The 24,606-nt window shown below is 41.0% G+C and overlaps 1 protein-coding gene across 3 annotated transcripts in view; it reads right to left on the reverse strand.

The window, feature by feature from the left end:
* The window catches only part of sema5a (sema domain, seven thrombospondin repeats (type 1 and type 1-like), transmembrane domain (TM) and short cytoplasmic domain, (semaphorin) 5A), a 130,595-nt gene that overhangs the window by 46,012 nt on the left and 59,977 nt on the right, over positions 1-24,606 (reverse strand). For all 3 annotated transcript variants that reach the window (XR_008600436.1, XM_055007263.1, XM_055007262.1), the window contains exons 6-13: positions 23,677-23,775; positions 18,484-18,697; positions 16,908-17,193; positions 14,320-14,455; positions 9,519-9,723; positions 6,291-6,498; positions 4,321-4,438; positions 429-610 (exon numbers count right to left, since the gene is read on the reverse strand). Coding sequence is in view for 2 of the 3 variants with exons in the window: in XM_055007263.1 (XP_054863238.1) it covers positions 429-610; positions 4,321-4,438; positions 6,291-6,498; positions 9,519-9,723; positions 14,320-14,455; positions 16,908-17,193; positions 18,484-18,697; positions 23,677-23,775 (1,448 nt within the window). In the remaining variant the exon portion in view is untranslated. The remainder of the gene's footprint in view (positions 1-428; positions 611-4,320; positions 4,439-6,290; positions 6,499-9,518; positions 9,724-14,319; positions 14,456-16,907; positions 17,194-18,483; positions 18,698-23,676; positions 23,776-24,606) is intronic.

Consider the following 24,606-nt stretch of genomic DNA (forward strand, 5'->3'; position numbering starts at 1 on the left):
GTAGGAAGAAAGCTGAAAATTTCAAGTAACCAAATTTCTATCGAGAAACATTTTGGTTTAGACATCTTCAAGTTTACCAAAATCAATCTTTTTGCGCCCAAAATCTACTATTTTTACTTCATTAACAGACTGTTAAAAACAAGCCCATTCTGTCATGAAAGAATATGTTCACATGCCTTGTTTGTTAGGGAGAAGACTGATGCAACTCTGGGTAGAATGCAAAAAAATAAAACAGAAACACCCAATCAACACTTGTTTGCTGTACATAACTGACAGTGACAGTGAAAATGAAACATGGAGCAATTCTGTGGATCCCTAATGAGAAGGTGCGAGGATGCAGGGAATAATTAATTGACTTTGCTTGTTAAGGTCTCATTACTCTATTCAGATAGATAGATATGTGCTGGTGTATAACCCAACTCATTTACCTGGAGCAGTTGGCGACCTCCACACTGATCCCGTGGCACTGCTGGCCGCCACACTGAGGTGCAGGGTTGTTACAGGCTCGTGTCCGACACAGACAGGACCCTGCGCTGCCTCCATCATTATGACTGCAAGTTGACCATCCTGACCAGCTACCAAAGCCTCCGTCGACTGTAACATTGCGCACCTGTTGGCAGACAAAAAGGGCCAAAAATAAAGCATTTGAAAGTAATTGCTTTTCTCAGAAACTGGGCATTGCATTAGAGAGGTGCTAGCAGGAATGTGTTGCTCTGGGAAACGCAGCCCACGGGTACATGTGGATGCAAACAGAAATCAATTCTCCTCAAATAGATGCAAAGATAACTGCATTACCTCATCTATAGCACATCTAAAATTGTGCAGTTATGTGCTGTAAACACGAGGAAGATATACGAAAATTGTCTCAGGATATGATGAGATTCCAAAAGAGAAAAAAAAGGCAGAGATTCAGACAAGGCAGATGAAAGCCGTGAACGGACCCATTCAAAGGACAGAAATATGAGGAAATAAAAGTGGCTTCATAAATGAATATCTGAAGCAAAACAGAATCAAACAGGAAGGTTCCGATATTGCAGAAGCTATGAATTACGAGTGATGTCCTGGGCATACGAGCTAAATGCGAAAAAGGCGCCGGTGTGAGATTTGGGGCTGCAGATGCTATGAGCCATGTCGCTGCTACATTTCAGGGTGATTTAAAAATGCAAAGAACACTTTCACAGAAGGAAAAGAGAGAGCACGATCATCAGCTGCTTTGGCAGAAGCAGAATAACGTCTGCCCTGTGCTCTTATTGGTAATTGAACTCTGCCGTGTGCCTAAATGGGGTTCGCTTGGCTGAGATAGACAACATCTGCATCAGTAGGCTGCCTGGAAAGCAAACATCTATAGAGAGACAGCCAATACAGCAATATCCCAATATCATCTACAGCTGTGAATATAAATGATATGGTAGAGGTATGTTACCTACTCGATGAATATTTCATGTAGCAAATCCCTCATTGAAAAATAAAGGAAAAAAGGAAATAAATAATTTTTGCTTTTACTGGTGAGAAATATGTAATTTCTTTCATTAAAATGCCAAAATACAAGGGAAAGGACACCAGAAACGAGATGTTAGGTCAAATCTGAAGGATGATGAAAAGCACTCATGCTTTATGTGTGTTATAAGAGAAATAATTCCTTATACAGACTGAAAGTGCAACAGATGTGTTTTTTTAAAATTTTATTCTAAGAGAGTGGTTTCCGTACAAAAATCATATTGAGAAGAGGTTTCCATTTTACCTGAATGAAAACTTAGACACATACTGAATTTTACCTTCCCTAAAACACACAGCAAAACCATTTTTTTTTACTCGTTTCCATACAGACATGAGACTGTGGTGTCAGATGGCATTTCTGAATAGGTTGGTGAAGCGCATCTCCTGTCTCTGCCTACACAACAGAACTCAGTGTGCAAACCCTTGACTGGCCTCCAACTCCAGACTTTCACTTCGCACAGAGAACACCGCAGAGCAGACTTTCAGCCATTTTCAAACTGTTAATGGACTCATAGGGAGCGAAACTGTAGCTGTGATAAAAGACTACTTTACTTTTTAGATCTTGGCAAAACATTGTTGTGAAGTCACAATGTGTCTGCTCTGGTCTGACTTCAGACCCCCTATCGTATGGCCATTTCTCGCTGTCAACGTACAAAGTTATTACTGCCAAAGTTAATTCATTCTTAGTCTAAATGGGTCTGGTTAGACTGAAGTTGACTGAGCAAATACATATTCCATCAGTAGTGTGTGCAGTGGTAGCATGTGGCCAACTGGAAATACATAAAATATTAGTGGCTGCACTGCTGGGAATATGACTATTATTTTTCATCAGATCCTGCATATAAGGCATGGTTTGACATTTGTGGAAACTGCTCTTTTTTAGCAGAAAATTGGATGAGAAGATCAACACTACTCTTTTTATGTCTATTTATTATGATGCTGAAGCCAGGAGGCAGTTAGCTTAGAGTATGATAATTACAGGAAAGTAAGGTAAAACCTCTTATAAAATGTTCTACTATGTTTGCTTCATGTGCACAAAAATGGAAGTATAAAAAGAAAGTGGTGACACAACTGTTTTGTCTTTGAATACTTTTTGTGCGAACAAGAAAAAACCTCAAACTAAACATACCACTTGCAGTATAGAGTGAGCACCAGACTTCAGGGTAGGATGGAGCCAAGCTAGCTGTTTTCATTCTTTATGCTAAGCTAAGCTAATTGGGCCCTGGTTCTAGTTTTTATATTTCATAGACATACACAAGAAAGGTATTAAACTTCTTGTCTGACTTTCCTTTAGTGAACAAACAGCTATATTTTAGAAAAAGAAAAAAAGGTCAATACGCTGCACGCCAAGTGTTTTCAAGCAAATGTTGCTGAAACGAAAGTATGGTTACAGTCGAAAGGTATTATTTTGTTTGCAAATGTTCTCAATGGAGTGAAATGATACAAAGACATCTAAGTGGCAGTCATGATAAGAGCTGGTTGTATACTCTTAACACTAAGACGCTGCTACAGTGCTTCATTTTTATCTCCTTCAGCGTAGGCTACACTAGTACATCCTCGATAAATGGAAAAGAGATAATGGCGTCCCGCAATCCTTGTGGCAGTAACATTGAAACGATTCATCAACCACAGCAGAACCACATCAACAACAGCCATGATTTTGTAGCTTAGTGTAAGTTGATATCTTTCTCTAAGTCCTTCATATCTTTTCTTGGCCTAATGACATTTTCCATTGAGGTCAAGGAAGCGAGTTACAGAAAAGACCTCATTTTTTTGACGATTTGATTGTAACCTGACTGCTTTTGAGGAAATAATGAGCAGCTAAGGCAGCTTTGACCTTTGGGTTGTTACTGTAGCCATCTATCCATCTCTCCATTTGCTATATTTGCTTTATCCTGTGGCTTGAAAGGTAGGGTACATTCTAGATGCACTCATTTTTCCACTTATGGCTGATTAACCCGCCAAACATGTCTTTTAAATGTGGGAGGGAACAGAAGCACCCACAGAACACCCATGCAGGCACAAGGAGAACTTTCAAGCTCCACACAGACAGGCTAACCAGCTTGGAACCCAGGACCTTGTAGCTGTGAGGCGACCGTGCTAATCACTGAACCAGTGTGCTGCTCTGTTTGCAGCCAACAGCAACTATTTATGCACATACATGGATGTGTGATTGTTTTTGTCCATGCATTTGTCTGAATGCATAGACAGACGCAGCGCTTGCCAAGTTTCTGCCAGAGCTCTGCAGACAGATGTCACAGGGTGCTCAGCGGATTGAATGCCAAGTATTCCTCCGAACATGAAGCCACATAAAGGAGTACAAAGGCACACAGCACTCTCATCTGTGACTGGCTTGAAAATGATGTCTGTGAAGCTCTGAAAAAGCCGAGGCATGTTGAAATTGATAGGGTGGACACCCTCTAATACCGCTCCCAATTTCAGTGCACGTTAAAATAAATGGAAGAGCTGTTTCGCTAATGAACCAGCAGTCAGAGGTGAACGATTGAGGCAGCATTCTTGATCATTGCGGGGGTACATGCTGCTCCCTTAAAGTCAAGTTGTTCAGTCTCTTTTGTTGGCGAGGACATGTTTTACAGGGCTGTTGCCTGTGAGTTGTGAGTATCTGGAGAGCAGGGTGTAGCTTTCAGAGGAGAAGAGCACAGATGAATGTGGGTATTAAATTCATGTGGAGAGTACAGTGAACTTGGAGGCCAAGTAAGGATAATTGTGTTTTCTACCAACTTGAAAGTTTCAAAGAAGAGACAGAAAATGGATAATAAGTAACAAGTAAGCGAGATCTGACAGCAGCGTCACGATACTCACAGGGCATTTTGTAATGCTCTGCTCCCACTGGCTCATTCTGACACTTTCCTCCAGGGTGGTGCATTTCTTCAGCAGCAGATCCCAACCACAGTATGGGTCCCTGGCTCCCACACAGGCTCTACAAGGAGAGAAATGAAGTCCACTTTTAATGGGCGTTTATTAACCTGTCATGTGTGCATGCAGACGGCTCTGCATTGCGAGACAACATGATATCAAACATCAGGAGGGCGATAACGGAGAAAAGATAAGGTGGCGGGAGAATTGATGGATGGAAATATGGGAGCTTGGGAGAGATAAGATGGTAGAGGAAAGTGTTAGAAAACAAGGCACAGGGAATAAGGTAAAGAAAAGAGTGGGGAAAGGCAAGAGAGGAGCAGCTTGGAGAGAGGGCAAGGAGGTGAGAAAATTAACAGAGATGAGAGGGAGGAGAGAAGCTACTTAACTGACAGAAAAGACGAGACGGATAAGAAAGCCGGAGAGAAATGTTAATTTTGTTTATGAAACCCCGACATGCATTAGATTGCATCTGCATCATAAAATTATGCCTCAACACAATTTGCTGACTGATTTTTCAGGTAATCTTCAGTCAAGAACCAGGATTATAGTTTTTACCTTTGCATATGCACACGCACACACATATTTCTGACACAAACAGCTTATCTGCCCAGCAAATATTCACTGTGAGGATACCGTAGTAAAGATAGCGGGATCTGTCTTTCCCGTATCTGTCTCAGATGGTTTATTGAGTGCAATAAAAAGCTTGATGATACTCTTTTCGTATAAATACAAGTCTGCGGTGACAGCACAATGACATATCTCTGAGCTGCAGGCATCAACGCTGCCTGACATGCCCCTAGTAAAATGTAACAAAGTTGTTCGTGGATTTCATAACAATGAACCGCATGTAGGCACAAACAAGTACACTTACGCAAGGAAACATGATCATATGCAGTCTCTATATATGAAACTGAAGACAGGTGAGACTTGTGCTTGCTTGAACGTACAAAGCGGCTGACATAGTGTCTAGGTAACTAACAAAAACCAGAAAGTTGACGTCTGTTCGGACAAAGATATGAGGGGTGGCGACAGCAGTGCAAATGAAAGGGAGAAGCTACATGCCAGCACCCGTTTTTAAGGGGGCCTTAAGGGCCATGCAGACTGTACAGCACCAATCACTGAGCCAAAAAACTGAAGACAGAGACAGCCTTCTAATATTTCAAACAGGTGAAAGCTCAAAGAAACGTCAGTGATGAACCCAGTAACTGTCGCTGTAGCTGCCTGTCTGTGTCCATGGTGTTGTTTCTTTTATCTGTTTCGTATTTTCTGACTTTCTTCCAGCCTCTTTAAAAAAAAACAAACAACAAAAAAAAGCATGAACGATGTGATGAAGAGGCATAATGGCTGCAGAATATATCACACAGCCACAGCTGTAATATGAAGCCTTAACTCTTTTGTGCATTCCAATAACAGCTCATTGTGGGAGAGATAAGGAATGCAGGTGTGATTCTTTAGCTGCGTGTGATGATGGATGGGATCCCAATCTTGTGGTGAGTCTTCACACCCCGGCCTCTGTCTCAGGTTTTCTTTGCCAATATTTATGCCTTGACGGAGCGTCTTCCAGACAGACAGAAACTCAATATATCTGATAAACACACACACAATTGCTGCAGGACTGTGCATGAGACAGAAAACACACGTTTTCTGTGCGTGTGTCAATGACGAACAGTCATTGACAGGAAGACAGTCAGAGAGACAGAGGGCAGCCATGGGCACCTCCAGTGGCTCAGACAAAGCTGATTTAGAGGGTTTTAAATCTCAGCAAAGGCCCCTGACCAACACAAAGGCCTGGCCCTCTGTGATAAAGAGCATCTTATGAAAGAGGGGGCTTTCAAACTTTGTTTGCGAGCTCATTTGCTTTTGACAACTTCCATTGAGATTAATGGAGTTTGTTTGTCTGTGCATGCACTCACTCTCTGCTCTTGTGGTAGCTGCATCTCTTGAGCGGGATCTTGATGACCTGGTCTCTAACACCCACATAAAGCTCGCTGCGGCTGTGCAGGATCAGCAGGCTTCGGATCGGCTGTCTCTTCCTGGGCGGGAACAACTCGATCTCCTCCAATAGGCAGCTCCCTGTGGACTGGTTGAGAGGGGAAAGCACTTTCCTGATAGTACCGTAATCTGGAAGAGAAAGGAGAGAAGAGAGGATTTGGCCACACAGAGGAAGAAACATGATTATCTGCACGAGAGAAGGTAAATTCCAGGAGGAGCAAGCAAAGGAGAGACATAGTAGAGATTCTGGAGAGGGAAAAAACAACAAAAAATATATGCTGGATGAGCAAAACTGCACATAAGCCAATGTGAACTCAGTGTGAACCACATAAAAATCACTCCCTAACAGAGGGGCTCTGAAATAAGACTGTCAAAAAGAATGGTGGTGGCAGGTGTGCCAGGCTTGGTTATGCCATCTTCATGCAGCGCTGTAGATGCAACCAGGGAATTGATATGGCACCTGAATGCATGACTTCTGGCCTACTTTTCTTTTAAGGGGATATTCCAGTGGATGAAACCACTTTGTAGTTCTCTGAGAGAGAGACGAATGTGGAAATCCGTGCCAGTGTGAGTGTGTCCTGACCTTTATTTTGCGTAAGGCAGGCCCTGTGCGAAGACGTTAAGGGCACATTTCCTTGAGGGAGAACTAAAACAAACGTCATCTATTATACATGCAATCCCCTGAGTGAGGAAGAAGTAATTAGGTGCACACTGATGCCATAGGAAGAAAGGTGAAATGCTAATAGATGTAAAATTTAAGTTTTTGCCCCCAAGGGAATAATGCGATTACTATTTCAAGAAACACGTGTAAAGGAATACAATTTCTAATTCAGCTGAAGCTACATGGTGAGACTGGTGTTCTGGAAAGCTGTGTGCTAATCAGGGCTAACATTAACCTGGTTGTTGGTCATGACACAAGTCCCCATTGTAGTGTTTTGTATTCTATTACTCTTTTTCTTTTTTTATACAGTACATTATACAGTATATAGAGTATGATAAACAAAGGTGGTGGTGCCTGATATTCTTGCAGCACTGTTTACTGTATGCATATTGCTTGCATTGTAATTTTTGCTTGAATAGTTTTTATTTTCACAAATGTTTTTTTTTTTTTTTTTTAAATAATCATTTTTTTGTATTGTACTTCCTATTTAATTATTGATAGATTAAACTATGCATTCCTGTCTTTATACTGCTGCAACTACCAGATTTCTCTCCTTGGGATCAATAAAATTTAATCTTATCTTATAATGTCTCCTTTTCTTATACTACATATGCTCAAATACCAATGATGTGACAAATGTATATATGTGGGACCACTTTATTTCTTTATCTACCCTGCCACCTTCTGTGAATTGTATGTTTAAATAACTCTAAAGTAACAAGTAGTGTGTCTAATTACTTTGCTGTTGAGTAATTAGTAAATTGCTATTCAGATCAGTGATTTCTCAAGGCATGCACCTGGTTAAAAGTGATGTAGTTTTGTGAGGAAGGAATTTAAAAATCTTTTGGATTTAACTAAATTATGTTCACATTAACTGGAGGAAGAAAAAAAAACCCACTGCTGCAGGGCAGAAATTACAAACGAGGGCTGAATAGCAAATGAGGTGAAATACACTTCAAGCCACATGTTCGAATAATAGAACTTCACACCTTGACATCTTTGGACCCCCAGTTGGAGCTATCAGGTTTCCCACAATGGCTCCAATCAGCAGGGTGTGTTTAACCGTTAATAATAGCATGTGATTAGATACAGTATGTGTGCTAGCCAATGGCCTTGGCAGTGTTTCAGATGTTTTCATTAGTGTGTGGTGAGTGTCTGGGGAACTTGCAATGTGGGCAGCTCTGGTCCACTACTACATTGATCACAGCACCACACAAACAATGAGAGGGGAGTTTTTTGAGGGAGATGCCAAGCATGGAGGCAGTGAACTGGAACATGTGAGTGTGTGTGTGAAAGAGAGAGAGAGAAAGGGGGTGTAAGCTCGTATGTGAGATCCTAAAATAACACTGAAGCTACAACAGGAAGATCATGTTGACATTTCCCACTGGGCTTATGGTACATTAGCACTGTGAAGTGGGTCACTACGTTCAAATTCTGTTCGGTACACCTGCTCATAATCCACGTGTGCGCCTGTTATATTATAATACAGTCGCTCAAACAAACTGGCGTCTATCTGGTGTCTTGCTGATACTGTTTTCCACACCTTGGCAAGTCTAACATCACATATTGTGACAGCAGTGTGATCAAACAGTGTAGCGATAAGCAGACCGATGTCACGAACGTCACACGGGGGAAGCGTGTAAAGGCGGTATGTGTGTGTTACTAATTACCCGTCTGTCTTCTTTGACACTTGACTGTTGGCTGTTTCTCTGCCTTTATGATGTCTTTGTGAGGGATTGCCTTGGAGTGAAATGTGGTGCTCTGTTTGTGTGTGTGCGTGTATAGTACAGTGTATGCGTGCGAGTTCGGTCAGTGCATATGGAGAACATATGGAGGTAAAAAGCGCTCAAACTCATGTCAAAGTCAAAGCTTTGATGTCTACATGATGGTGATGCAGATCGATCGGTTTTCTCATTCCTCTTGCATGCCTTTTTAATTTCTCGCAGAGAAAACAGAGGGCCTGAAGAGAAATACTCAACGCCCTTCAAGTATTTTTCTGTAACAATCAATATTCATGGCTGTATGAGTAATAATCATCACTTAAATTCAAAACAAAAAAACATCCTTGGGTGTAATCCATTAAAAAATTAAACACTCAAATCTTAGTTATTATGCTTTGCAGGACCGTGCAGGTGTGTTCTATCAGATCCTAACTGGATGCATGGAGTATTAGATTATTCTAACTAAATTCTGCCCATTTCAGCCCAGTGAGACAGATAAAAATGGGAGAAAAAACATGCATAAATATGTAATTTGAAAAAGCTGATTGACAGAAATTGTGTGTTTATGTGGGATCTCAACAGTCAAAATAAGAATACTGAGAAAAAATATTTCCAGGACCTTTAAGATGCCACAAAATGACATCAGACCATCGAAATAATATGCAAATGATGAAAAATGGGGCAGTAACAGTCAACATATGTGAAAATGCAGATTTTCCAAAACACATTATCTATTTTATAAAGAAAAAGAGTCAAAAGGAACCTACCAGTGGCCAAATAGATGATGTGGAACAGCATGTCTTTCCCCTGCACCACGTCCACCGCCACATGAGTGAAGCGGACGTTGTCCTCCATGAAGTATGGCACGGGCACCACGGGTTGGACCACCTCGTGCATGAGCAAAAACTTCTGAGCGTCCTGCAGGTTTCTCTGAGTCAGGTTCACGTAGGAGCCGGAGTCGATGGTGCCGCACTGTGGAGGCGGGGAAGTCGGAAAGAAAGAGGTTTGACTGACTGCATTAATAAAAGACAAGCTCTTTGCGACGGCAAGTTAATAAGCTTCAGATTTTTGCCCAGAAGTATCACCAGAGTTGGAAAAGAGACGGATTGAATGATTAAATGAACAAGGCTTTAAAGTCGATTGCTGCCTTGTAGCGATGGCTTGCTATCCTCACAACCTCAAGGCTTTGTAGTCAATACGCCAAGGCTGATGGAAAGAGACTGAATGAATGTTTGACTTAGCAGGTAGTTATCTCCTTTATTAGATTTTTTCCTCATATGCATTTATATTGCTGGTGAGCTTTATTGGAACCCCAATAATACTGTGTCTTGATTGTGTCATTCTTTACCTCAAAAATAATATCTTTAAAAGCTTTTTCAGGGCTTCATTATTGCTGTTCATAATATTTCTGAGTACAATGCTCTCCCTCTAAATGCACAAAAATCATTCAAACAAAGAGCTCCCTGAAAAATAAAGTACCTAAATTACCTGCAGCCAAGGTTTTTGGGCTGTGAAAAACAGCAGTCACAATAACAGAAGTATCTCACATAAATAGTTAGATTTCATTGTCACAGATTAATTTGCTTTTATCAGGCATTGTTGACTCTGAGTTTGCGTTTTGAGTCCCAGTACACTTTTGCAATGGCGGCTTAGTCAGTGTGACAGTTCTGGGTTGTAATGTAAAATGTCTGATATGTACGATATTTCCCAGGGTTCATTTATTAAAAAAGGGTTCAACGAAGTGAACTCTCTCTAGACAGGAGTTTAAAGAAGAAAATATTAAGCAGACAAAATAGTGCTGCTGGATATTGTAAATGTTTGTAAATGTGTGAATATCCTTGACATTCCTGTGTGTATTTTTCTTGAAAATTAATGTGAACTTGGACATTATGATGTATTTTCTAATATATTTTATATAGTATTCTCTAAAGAGTTGAGAAAGGTTCCAACAGCATGAATATGAAGCTGTAGCACTAATAGTATACTAAAAAGTAACTGTGACAAACAGATAGCGTATATTTTTGTAGTAATTGCACCACATATCAACAACTATGTACTTTGTGAGCTAAAAAAACTATATAAAAACTCATGGGATTACCTGAAAAGTGTGCTGTCACAATACTAAAAATAAGGACTGTTATTCTAAGCTCATAAAAACTTGACGTTTCAGAGACAATTGGTATTCACAGGATAAGATGATACTCCTGCCTTTTAAAGTTGAAATGTAGACACTTTTCTCTGCCAAGCTGAACGGGACAAGGAGAGGCACAAAGCCAGTCCAGCTGAGGGACAGCTGGATGAGTAAAACTAACCATGCATGTCCTTTTCAGTAAAAGAGGTTCCAAGCTGGGGTCAGGATTGTGGATTGAGGGCCCCATCCACAAAGAATAGATCTACACTGAGACACGGCAAAGAGAAAACAAAAATAAGCTATACTCGGCAATTACACCCACCCAAATGACGGGTACTGTTTTAGTTTCGTGCACAGTAACGTATTTGCTCCAGGCTAACCATGCACAGCCTCTTCGTACTTAGCCGAGACTGGACCTTAGGTGGCGATTAGTTCCCGCTGACTAGCTACAGTAGTAACAGCATGGACGCTTTGTACAGATCAATCCGTGGCCTTCCTTGGGCTGACAGATGAGAATCATGGAGGGCTTCCCCAGGATGGAGAACGGATCAGTGCCCCTGCCAAATCAGGAGATGGGAAATTAAAGCCCCGAAGGACAGGGAAATGCAACACTGTGTGCATATGTAGCCGTGTGCCCCATGTGAGCCTGGCAAAACATGTGTTGCATGTGTGTGTGTGCAAGCGAAGCAGTAACACACGTCTCAGGTTTCCTTTTGTGGTTTGTCCTTGCATTGCATGCATGTATGAGAATCCCAAAGTGTCTGTATGACTATATTTCTGCCACAGCGAGACAAAGTCAGGTGCTGGCCGGCGAGGGTCCAAGACATCTGTGAATGTGCAGCGAGATAGATGTCGTGATTTTCCCAGTACAGTCAAGGTGAGGGACACAACCATCATTTGGCTGAGAGCCCATCCAACACTCAGGTGTCCTGCTCACCACCGCTGCCAGAGTGATAAGTGACACTCAGAAATAAGGTTGTTTTACAGCATGTTTTTGCAAAATGGACTCCTGTTTAAAATGCCCTTCAGGTGAGGTGTCCTGGTAGATGCCATTCCTCTTTCTTTTCTCCCGGCCTTGCAGGTAATTTAAAAATCTAAAAACACCGAAAAATGTTGGTAATATCTGATTCTATTCTGTCAATTTTATGACAGCAGAAACTCACACTTGTGTTTTGCTGCAATCTAAATATTTAAGGTAACAAAAACTTTCGATCAGCATTCATCAGCAGTTTAAGTTAGCATATTTTTTTTCTAAATATAGAGCTTTACAATGAATGTATTTTTACAGTAAGTAATTACAGAGTGACAGAAAACCTATACAACACAGAGAGGGTATTAGCTTCTAATGCACAACGAACATGACTCATACCCTGAATAAACCCAGTAGGATCAATCCGTGTGGTTCAAATAAATGGGGGGATTTTCTCTGCAGACAGACAGGGAATTAAGCTCTCAATCAATGACCAGCGTGTGTGTATGTGTGTGTGCTGAGTGGCGAGTTCACACTCATAATTATCCCCATTTGGCAGCAATCTATAGCCCTTTATTTTGGTGGGCGTATTTGTATATAGTGGATATGTACGTGGCCCGGTGGCTTTTATGACTGCAGGTTTCCTGTAGGTGTTGTTTGTGCATGTACATGTGTGTAGGTGTGTGTGCCGAAAAGGATGGGGAGGAAAAAAAGGACAGGCTATAAATCCTGCGCTCGTAAATCTAATCCTCCAACATTGACAAATGCTTGATGAAGATGTCACTGAAACCTAGATAAAGTGTGCATCGGTCCAGCGGTGAGGAGCAGCTATTGTGGCCGGGCTTAAGTGAAGAGATGGGGATGGAGAGGACAACTGATGCTGGCTTATGGTTGAGGAGCACAGCTGTATAGAAGCCTATACTGCACAGAAACCCCTACTGTATGCTAAACAGGATAAATGTGTGGTCAGCTCTGACCAGATAGGGAAAATGTTTTTTTCTTGAAGGTGAGAGTATTTCAAAGAGCCAGCTGCTGACATGTAGATAAATGAATGTGTGATGACAATGAGAGGGATTCTCTGCTACGCACTCATAGGTGCGTACATTCAACTGTCACTGCTGGCACCTTTTCTCTGTGAGCATTTCATTCACTTTTCCCGCATGCATTCTCTTTCTGCATGTCATTATAGATAATGCGTGTGTGTAAGTCCCTGATAGCAGGTGTCACGAATGCTCATGCATCTGCTGGCTTGATGGAAACACGATCGCTGTCCCATGATGCGAAACACGTGTGAAAGTGTGCGTCGCCCATCGCTAACCAGACCTCGGAGGAAATTCAATCCCTCACGGAGAGCAGTGTGGCTAAGCTCGTTCCCTGTCTGCTAAGCCTGTGAAAACTTGTGCTAATAAAACATTCCCTCTCTGTCATCGGTACGGAGCGACGCTTCAAATGGGAATAAGGTGCTTGGTTTGCCCCTCCGGGTTTTAGAATGCAGTATAAACATAAAGTGCCACTTGTGCAAAACAAGGACAGTTTATTAGGAGGGACTACAGTTCACAGAACGAGGCTATGAGACATCTTCGAGGAATGATTGCGCCATTGTAAAAATCAGTGGATTTTATAACGAGAGGTCGTAATGTGCGTCTTCATGAGCAGAGAGAGGGGTGATTGAAAGAGACAGAAAATTAATAAGAGTGAAGAGACTCTGAGGTAGGCTGTCCAGGGCAGCCACACATTTATTTATCAGCGTACACATGCGCTATACCCACTACATGCATAAATTTCCTTAGGCATGCAAGCGTTGTACATATTGTATGACTGACTTGCCAGTGTGTTGAATCTAAATGACCTCTAGCATAAAAAAATGACCAATCGTGATCATTGAAGGGTAACTCAGAACTGCAACTTACATGCAGAGATCTAATAAACATATTTCACCCATGGTAGCGGCATGGCTCCTGGGTTGGCAATGTTGGGTTGTTGGTACAAAATTTTTGTCCAGGCTGAAACATCCCCACCATGAATATTTGTACAAATATTAATGATCCGTGGAGGATGAATCTGACTGACTGCATCCCTAACACAAACGGGAGCTTGACTCTTTTCTTATTGCTGAAATATAAATGTGACATGACAAGTATTGGATAGATATTCAGGTCACCCTTACGATAAATTGTGAATAAATTTCAGCTTGGTTGGACATTTCCATCAGCCACAGCTGTACTTTGTATTCTGTACCGATTTGCAAATGGTAACATGCTAAAACCAAGATCATCAACAGTGTGCCTGATTAGAATCAGCATGCTGTCATTTGGAGCATGTGAGCAGTTTCATTTTAGCTCAAAGTGCTCCACAGTTTCACAGAGTGGCTGGCATGACTGTGACACAATCAGCCATGCTGTGAGTGTTTGTGGTGTGTGGTTCAAATCTGCAAAACAAACAGACCAACGAGGGCTAGTTTTATTACCTGAAAGTCTGGATTGGGGTTGGGGTAGGGCAGCCAGGCCGACCGTGAGTTCTCCTGGTACTTGAAGGGCCCGTTGAAAACCTGCGCTATGGCACTGAGATTGAAGGCACACACTGCAGATGCAGCAATGCTATTTCTGCATGTCAGGAAGTTGTCAGGAAGACGTCAGGACGATGATGGATGAGAGAGGGAGAAACAGAGATAAGCATTAGAAGAATCTAATTCAGAGAAGGAGTCCATAGTAGAAGCTGTAAACTGTTCAGAATATGTTGGTATTTGTAAAGCTGACCTCTGTATGTTTGTATTGCTCTCCACCAACAAAACAAATCAAACACTGGGCAGATGGACACAGATGCTGGGGTAAGTGATCGTCATTACCGGATTATAAATCCTGCAATAGGACACAATTAAGCTGTTCGGCTTGTCTGATTAACTGTACAGATCTCCGGCCTGAAATACAGCTTTGACTTTTTAAGCTGTCAGTTTCAACAAGTACCGGTCTCCTCCCTCGGAAGACAAAGTAAAGAATGAGAGTATTAGCTCTCAACTCAAACTGTGAGACTTGTGCGATGTGAATTATAATCCGGTGCAGCTGTTCATTAAACTCTGTGCCTGCAGGGGGAAATGTTTCCAATACCCTTCAAAAGACTTCTTTTTCAGCAATGTGGAGGCATTGACCATAAAGAATTGATTACTCAGCTTTTAATATTGGTCTGTGCTCGCGTGTGGGTGTGTTATGTGAGAAAGTTAAAAAAAAAAAAAAAAAGACAGACGGAGAGACAAAAAAGAGGAAAGAGTTATGATGTTTGGGAAAACAGAAAATAATAGTTTTCATTATACACTCCGCCTCGTACACATGATACAGTATCAAGAGTAATGATCGGCTTCTTTCATAGGATGTAAATGCAAGATAGCGGCTGGAATAATAAACCCTGTTTGTAGATTGCTTGGCATTTCTTTTTGCCTATGCAAACAACATGATCATACAATTTTATATTCGCACAATATGAAATATGACAAAGAGGCCACATGTTGTGTTCATGCAGCTGCACAAAGAAGACATTTGATGATATTTGCTGGTGTTTTGGGGGTCAGATATCCAATAGTGCCATGGAACTGGGATGATTTAGAAAAATGGCTTTAAAACTCGTAAACTTTCAAACTTTTGGAAATTTCTTTCAAAGATGTTGTATGCTAATGAAAATATTAAATCGATAATAATAGAAACTAAGGGAAAAGATGAAACATTTTGTACAGACTTTGCAAAGATACCACTCGTGGCAGAAAAGAAAAGCAATTAATCAACAAAGTAATTTAGCGATTCCTCTAAAAAACATTTCTTGAATATTTAATGATGCATTTAACATTTAAATTGAATTGTTATTTTTTGTTGTTGACATGTATCACCAACAGGTGTAGATGCTAGTATTTTGCCTCCAACATGTAACTTTAATTTTTTAGCGTAATAAAACTTCTGTAGCCTTTTAATGTACATGTAGGATGGCTTGAACAGGGACACAAGTCTGCGGAAAATTAAACCAGACACATTGCTTTTAAGGGAGCTGACATTTGCTGAATTGGTGGGGTAGATACAGCTGATCAAATCTGTCGGATATGATTTCAACAGCTGCCAGGTAGAAATGAGATGCCTGCTTTTCTCTGCTTTTGTCTGAAAGTCAGAACCACTTGTAAAAAAAACAAAAGAAAACAAAAAAAGCACGGAGTATTTTGAGTACCAGACGTCTTTGAAAACGTTGGGAATGTTGGATTGTGCACATTACAACTGCATGACCATCCTTTGTTTAATTGTTTAATGTGAATTTCCTTTGTGTTGAGTGACTGAATATGTATGTATATATATTTAGTCCGCCCCGGAGTTATGTGACGACTGGAATTGGTTTGTCTGTCTGTCTCTCTGTTCGCAACATTACTGAACAACGGACTAACGGATTTGGATGAAATTTTCAGGGAAGGTCAGAAATGATACAAGGACCAACTGATCAGATTTTGGCAGTTTTATAGCAACTTATAGTCTGGATCCACGGATTTACTAAGGATTTCTGTATCATTGCAAGATAGCGGCACAGCATCACTGTAACTATGACAACAAGTGAATACTAAGTCAGCTGCGTGCTGATGATCACATGCTACAAATTGACCTCTGTGGACTTATCTGTCGGAAATCAGACAACGACTGTGCAGCTTTGGCGGAGTACTGCGCTCTCTGCGTGCTTTTCTTGTTTTTAATTTGATTTGCACAATAATTTACTTGAACGGCCCTCATATGCTTCTGTGTCTATTCAAAGCCTTTATTATTTATCTTTCATTATTATGTCTTCATTATTATTGTCTCTGGTAAAAGTTGTACTTTGCAGAAGTTTATTTAAGTTTTGTCCTATATAAGTTTTTTAAAATCAAAATGAAAAAAGAAATGTAAGTAACAATTTTGTCAAAATGATGATCAGAGAACAGAAAGCTTCAGGTTGATCAACTGTAACTAAAGGCGTCTGATCTGTTTATTTGTGGATGTAAATTCTAATGGGACAATGTCATACATTTTATAACTAGTAAAACATCAGGTCACTCACACGTTGGTGGTAAAAATTCCGTAGAGCAGCTCCAGTTCAGGCAGGTAGAAGGTTCCCTGCAGCTCGTTGTAGTTGAATGGGATTTCCCCTGGTCTGGAGCAGTTCAGCCTGGCCTTCATGAAGGTGGTCCAAGTGTCCTCCAGGAGAAATCGGCCACCAATGTCATTTTTACAGACGCGTCCGGCACGGGAAAACACCGTCCGGCCACAGTCGTGCTCTACTGCGTTTTCCCGAAAGAAGAAGTAGGTGAAGTTGCCGATATCGTAGGAGGAGACGAAATTCGGTTCTGGTGAAGGAGAGAAGGGAAATTAATGAGAAAAAGATTGTCACAAAGAGAAAGACGACACAGAAAGAAAAAAATGAAGACAACCAAGAGAAAGATGAAGTGCAGAGAGAGGAAGAAAAATACAGAAGGGAACATATTTAAGGTTGCAGGAGTATGAGGGGGTGGGTGAGCGAATGGGTACGTGTAATGACTGATTGACTCACAGTGTGTGTAAGTGTGCAGCCCACACAACAGCAGGTGATCAGGATTAATAACTACAGGCCATGTTATTAATGGCATTGTGTTGTAATAAGAAAACTCATTTTTCACTCCCCGAACCTAAAGGTTAGGATGAGAAATGACCAAAACAGGTGTAGCGTAATAGCTCTCACCCTATCTAAAACACGCGACCCCCACGACACTGTCACGAGCAAGACGTTCATCTTTATGTATGACATTATTGGATCTAAACCGCACACTTTATTCTCGCCGACAGTGATTTAATTCAGCTTTAAATGAAAGTATTTCCACCCCTCCTCATTTCAACCCTGTTCTCCTCTGCACCTTTGGAGGGCAGTGCAGGGGGGAGACAGAGGGGGAAAAAAAATCAATTCGCCATAAAATTAGTTATTAAACCTGTTCCCAGACGGCTGCTGCCAAGCAATGTATGTGGTAGTTTTTAATTTATTTTTTTCAATTTAGCCTAAATGTGAATCAGATAAAAGTCACTTGCTGACAAGATACTGATTGACCTGCTCCTCTGTAGCCTGGACACCTTAAGCTGCCTGAAGTTCCTCCAGTCTGCACTGAAGAGGTCTGTGCTTGAAGTGGGTCTGAGCTTTTAAGAGGAAAAGACATTGATTTTTGAAGGATTCGCAATTTTATGCTCCTCTTCAAAGAAAGGGCGAGATAAATATAAAGATTTTCTAGTTGCTTAGTAACTTTACAACTAATAGTTTTTGCTGAAAAAAAGGCAGCAGAATAATTATGAAGACGGGATCTTCCATTTTTGGATTCACAAGATTGCACAGCGCAGTGGTGATTTGAGGATGAATGCAATCCTTCAAGAGAAACAGATTCCAGCTCCCATGTTAGATAAGCAGCTGCCACGTTCAAGCATCCTTGAGCAGAATGTTGAATCCCCACCAGCTGCAGAGTTAATGTTCAATAGTTGTGAATGGAGAAACAAAGACAGAGAAAAACCCCTTCATTGTGTTTTTCTGTTTAAAATGGAGATTTAATTTTATGTAACAACTGTTGCATGCATTTACATAAACTTTAAAATTCATCCAAACTTTGGCAGCTCCTTACCGTTGAGCCACTTGGAGTTGTACTGGGCAGTGCGCAGGGGTGGCAGGCCGCCCAGGCTGCGGTAGATGGCCGGGTCTCGCCCAGAGAAGTCCATGGCAGTGGCGGCGTAAAGCTCCCCGCTGGAGGTGATGAGGGCGGTGGAGTTGTGGAGGGGGTTGTAGGGACACCGAGCCATTCCGCTAATCTGATCGTGGATCTCTGTCAGATTAGTGAGCTGCAGCGGAGAGACACAAGAGGAGGAAGCAGGAAGAATGGAGAGTAAGATTGATCGAACAAGAGAAAATAGAACTTAACTGGAAGCAGACATTGCCTTGATACGACTAGAGGATTTTTGTAGTTAGTGAGAACCCAGGAGATGAGAAAGTAGATGAGATATCCACAGGAAACGAGATGAATTTCCTTATTTCTAAATAACAGATTAGTGTCGAAAAACCTACATAAAAATATAGGACAGAGTATCAAAGGGCAGCATTAAAATGCAAACCAGATGAGTCTGGTAATATTTTGTTTGTTCCTGCCAATATGCAAATGGTACAGACTAAGAAAAAAAACTTAACCTCATTATGTTTTGTTTGGTTTACATCTACTGTGAAACACACACAAATATATATGTATATATATATATATATATATATATATATATATATATATATATATATGAGCAAAACCTTCCCGAGCTGGAAAACATAATCAGAGAACACGTTCCGAATCATTATCAACATAAAACACACAAACACAGCAGCTGCTTCAGTTCTAATGCTAAGAAACCACCTGTTAAGACACCAATAAAATTCCTAAACAGGCTTCTTAAATCAAGTTAGTGCTGACTGCACTGCTTAGTTGGTTACGTTTCTGATGTCTCTACAGGACAGCCAGCTGTTTGTCTGGCCATAACATTATTATACCACATCTTTGGGAAGCCATTCTGAGCTCCAAAGAGGCTTGATGTGAGATGCAGTCTTCTGTCGCATACGGCCTTTGAATATGAAGCCAAATCCAACTCCCCGCTTTTTAAAAATACTTTACAGCATGACCCTGGCTTAGCCCTGACACACTGCACTGGTTCCTACTTATATAAAAAAAAGTACAGGCCATAGCTCAGTGACTTAGCCTTGAATACCAAAAAAGGAGCAATGCAATTTTTTAAATCCAAGATGTAATTATATTTTATGGTGCAAAAGTAAACACAGTATACGAGGATTAGCTCATGGTTGGTGCTTCCATCCAAATTCATCAAAGTTCTGAAGGCAGACGCATGACGCAAAAAGATTGCGCTAATCTCAGGTTTAGAAATGCACAAATGATAATTTAAATTATTTGATTCGCAATTACTTTTCTATCAATCAGCTGAGTTCCACATTTGACTCCACGTCAGAGGATCTACATTGACAGTCCTGCCTCTCCACTCATTTTCCGACTGAATAATCTGCGGGTTCTTTCCACTTCTTCCATAAAGAAAACCAGGCTCCATTCAAGGCAGTGCATTGGGGAAACCAGGAGACTTCTTCAGTCAGTTTCCTGGAGTCGGTCGATTTGGATCAAGGGTTCTGTTAACTCCTGCCACCTCTGCTCCACCCGAACTACAACAAAACAGAGCAGCTCTGTCTGAGCTCCGCCGGCTTGAGATGAAAGCCTGGTATTGACGGGACTCATTCTGTGGGCCGGAACAGTCACTTTTGGGTCAGTTGGGTCATTTAGAAAGACAAGAGGAAGAGTGATAAATAGATAGACTGCAGCGCATCCGTTGCATTTTTAAGAAGTAAAGAGAGAGTTGTCTCTATAGTGGACCGAGCAGCTGCACGGGTAGGATACTGAAGTGACTTTGAATGTGTCTGATTTTTTAGAAAGAGACCGTTCACAGATTCGAGTAGACGGCTGTGAGAGCCAGTTGGGTGCTATGTGTGATGCCACTGAGATGCCACTGTGGCTATTGAGAGAATTTTTAACTACCCAGTACGACAGGAAATCTAGCCACAAGCCCTGTGTGATCTGAGATGTGTTAATAGATGGCGTTGTCAATGATTTTTCACTGTGGGTGGCTGGCACATAACACATCCTTGTAGCTTTCTGTCAAGCAAATCTGAACAAAATGTCATGTGCAACTTTTTTTAAAATCTTATCTCTACTTCTTCTCATCCTGAGCATACATACTGTTTGTTAAAACACTGATATATTGTAGCGTTGTTTTTCTCAAAAATAATCTTTGCCATCTATAAGCATTCTTATAGACAGCCAGTTTTTCATAAAAAATGAATTAAAGCTAGAGTATGCAATCTTCAAAAACACACAGGTGGGGGATGAATTCCTTAAAAGAGAACATGTGGCACATTAAAACTAGCTCAAATCTAAAAACACACAAATAGGCGACATCTTCACATTTGCAAAACGTCCAGTTTAAACTATAAATATCATCAGATGAAACTTGACTACAACTTGGCTAAAATACAGCCAGGCAGTGAACATATACACAGGTATGTATCAGTGTACCCCAATGAAACTGGATGAAAATACAAAAACCACTAAAAAATCCACAAGTACGCCAATAGACGCTATGATCAGGCATGTTTCATAAAGCAAGATGTTGTAGTTTCAGTGGAAAATGTGTCTGCACTTTGTCTGCCTTACTTTCCGCTAGCTAGCTAGTACTTAGCATTGTATCCGCCTCGACTTGAACATTCTCGTGACGTGCAGTGAGTGCAATAGCAGACTGCATGCAGGTGTGTAGTTCAATCATCTCATGTGCAGTGAATGCAAAGCTTGTACTGTCTTTTTACAGGCCTGTTACTACCCGGAAAAACATTTTAAAAAATAATTCTGTTATCAAAGCACTTGAATTATTGCTTGCTGCTGGGATGTTAAAAAAAAAAAAAAAGTTGAACGAATATAACAAAAAAATGCCCCTAGAATACATTGCATATTCTAGCTTTACTACACATTTCCATCCTCTGCTGTTATGTATTAGGTGTGGGATGTGTCAGAGGAAACAATTGCTGGCACTAATTCTCTATTCAGGTGCAATTAGGCTATTGTAGAAGAAGAGGACACAATAAAATGAAGCAATTAGAGAGAGTCGGTCAAACCTCAAACAGTTAACAACTGTTTAATCTATAACCTCTGAGCGCTTATTAAATTATTAATATTCCGCTCATTCTCTGTTCATCGTCACGGCTGATAGTAAATCTGTCCAAGCAGCGTTCTATTGCTGTTGCTGTTCCCGACCCGTGTTTCACATTAACGGACGTTCAGTGGGTAAATATGACAGCGCCTGATGAAATACGGCTATAATAATGTCATGACATTTCAACTATATGTATTTTCACAGCGGTAAACAGTCATTATGAGCCTGTGACCTTTGAATGCAGTGCTTTTGGACAAAAACAAATGTCATCATAATAGTAAACTCTTCCCTCCTACTCCTAAAAAAAAAATCCAACACAAGGAGAGCCAGATATTTGATATGGCACCGTTCTAAGGTAAGGACAACACGCTGACATTTCAAATGTTGCTTTATACTCAACTTCAGTGAGCAGTAGTCATTAACAAATAAAGGTTCTGAGCTGGCAGCTCAGTTATCCAAAAATATGGTTATTAGCACAGTGTGCTTTCATAAACTGGTTTTACAAACTGGTTAATACACAAGAAAAAGCTGGAGTTGCCCTCACTGCTTCAAGAGCCTGCTGAAACACAATAGCAATTCAAACTGAGAAGTCTCACTAAACACCCCTTTAAAACATGGGATTAAGAGCTACAGGGAATTTGAGGGAGCAGAGGAGCGAGGCATGAAAACACTGCATCGCACTGGAGTGAATTATAGAAGCGGAAAAGACAATGTGATGCAAGGAACAAAAGGGAAATCATTGCAGTGCATCATGAAGAAGGTAAAAGCAGCACAGATGAGACATGGTTTGTGTTTACTTGGAGGCCAACGCCATGATTATCAGGAGTAATGAGCTTAAGGCAATATTTTGATTAGGACGCTTAACAAGTTTGAGGTAACACGACTTCCAAAAGAGAGAGCTTAATAAGATTCATTTTATAATTAGTCTCCATCCCTGACTGCACAGCAGGAGGCAAGACAAAGACCCACAAAATCTTGTACAGTGAATCCCACATATCAAAATCACGAATCAATCATAGCTTGATTAAACGTGCTGATCAACCTTGTTGTTTCCTTCTGACATTGTCGGTTCATTTAATGAGGATTCAGTCTTCATGTTTGCAATGTTTACAGGCTTGACATACCACTGTTATTGACAAATAATGCATCCTTTAGATGCTGTCAGCTTCCATACTGCACTGCAGGTTTTATATCCCTGACAAAGCAACTATATTTTTTGTGGAGTTTGAAAAAGTTGGTGTAGTTGCAATGAAAGATATTTATTAGTGAAGAAAAAAGCATATTTTCAGTCAGCAGTGAAGGAACAGCCACTTCTAAAACATCATTCAGTAGTGTGCTGCAAGCGTATACTGAGAACTGTGTAGTTTTTAAATATCTTATTTTGCAAATCAGCTGTTTCATTCTTAATGTCGGTTAAAACATCATATGTATCTTATGTTCATGCATTAGGCCTGTGTAAGACCAATAAAATTTGCAAACTGCCCCTTGACAAATAATGTTATTTTCTATTTCAGGCACCTCTGGCTGACTCTATCTGTTGCAAATCAGCATTTCCAAGAGAGAGTTTCACAAACGGAAACCACTGGCCCATAGACTTGCAAGGTGAGAGAATAGCTGACTAATTTTCATGTGTAGAAGGAATAATTTAGTCAAAATGCATAATTATGTAGTTTCCCCACCCTATACTGTGTGGGCCAGTGCGATATTTGCACCTCCACTGTGGCTAATCTTAATTTCATAATGAGCCTTACTCCCTGAAGTCAAGCAGCAGAAGTTAAGTGACAATGTGCAAATTCTACTGGCCCAGTTTTGGAGGAATTAAGTTTGTAAGAGTGCATGCCACTGTTTATAACACACAGTGCTTTTCCCTTTGCTTTAAGAAAATATTGGGAGCATAAATTAAGAATATATTTACTTCTACAGGCAAACAACAACCTTTAGGAATCATGCACATGAGCTCATCTGCATTTCAAAAGGAATAATGTGTTTTATCTTCACAAAAGTACTTCATCGTTCACATCTATCAGTCAAAATTCTATATAGCATGGAAGAAACCAAGAGAAATTCTGCTGTACCGTTCGGTTGGTGCAGATGGGGGTGAAGGCGTTGGTTCCACAGGTAAACAGCCTGTTCCCATTCACCAGCAGCACCCTGATGTAGTTCTGGCACTCCTCCTGTGGAAGCACACCAGCAAACACACATATCACAGTTAGCAGTAACCAGCAGCGCCATTATCTATCCGCTGACAAGCAGCAGCATTAGGCAGAGAGACAAAATTACACTTTATGCCAATAAATGAGAAAAACACCTGAAGCCAGGGGAGGGCTGCTCTGCAACGTGACCAAGCTAGACAGAGTCAAATCAAGGCTAATGCCCACACGGCTTAGCCATGTAACATCTTAATTCAGCAGGGACCCGGTTTGCAGAGGGATCTAAATAAAGGTGGAGAACAGATAAATGCAGCAGCCGTGGGAGAGGACCACTCAGAATTAGCTTTAAAAAACTGCACTGGCTTTGTTGACTGGTCAAAAAAAAAGTGAAAATGAAAGTGTAGCCTCTCATTCAATCATGTTCCTTTTTAGCATGCTCTTTACATTAATCAATTCCAAGCACTTTTCTCTAAATCATGGTGAAGTACATGCTCGCCACTCTTTTCTTGGCCCCCGCTCCTCCTCTGAGGTTTTGGCCTGGGCTTCTAGCAAAGCCACTCAGCACTTGGTTAAAGGCACTCAACAAACACAGCAGCACTGACGGAGTGAATGACTGATAGAATGACTGACTGCTGCTGAACGTCATGAACTCTTGGTCAGGCGTTTGTGGAGGTTTGACGGTGATTTCCATCAACTAAAGTCATTCAGTAGTAAATGTAACAACAGTAGTCAGTATTCATGTCAGAGAGCAGCATTTGTTTTTGTCCCAGGACAAGGTAATAAACTCACAGGGTCCCCCTCTATCTGAAAGGGGCCACGGCTGGGTTGGTGAGGGCCCCTCGTAGAAATTTAAAA

This window comes from Amphiprion ocellaris, chromosome 22, assembly GCF_022539595.1.
Source record: "Amphiprion ocellaris isolate individual 3 ecotype Okinawa chromosome 22, ASM2253959v1, whole genome shotgun sequence".
Taxonomy (NCBI): Eukaryota; Metazoa; Chordata; class Actinopteri; family Pomacentridae; genus Amphiprion; species Amphiprion ocellaris.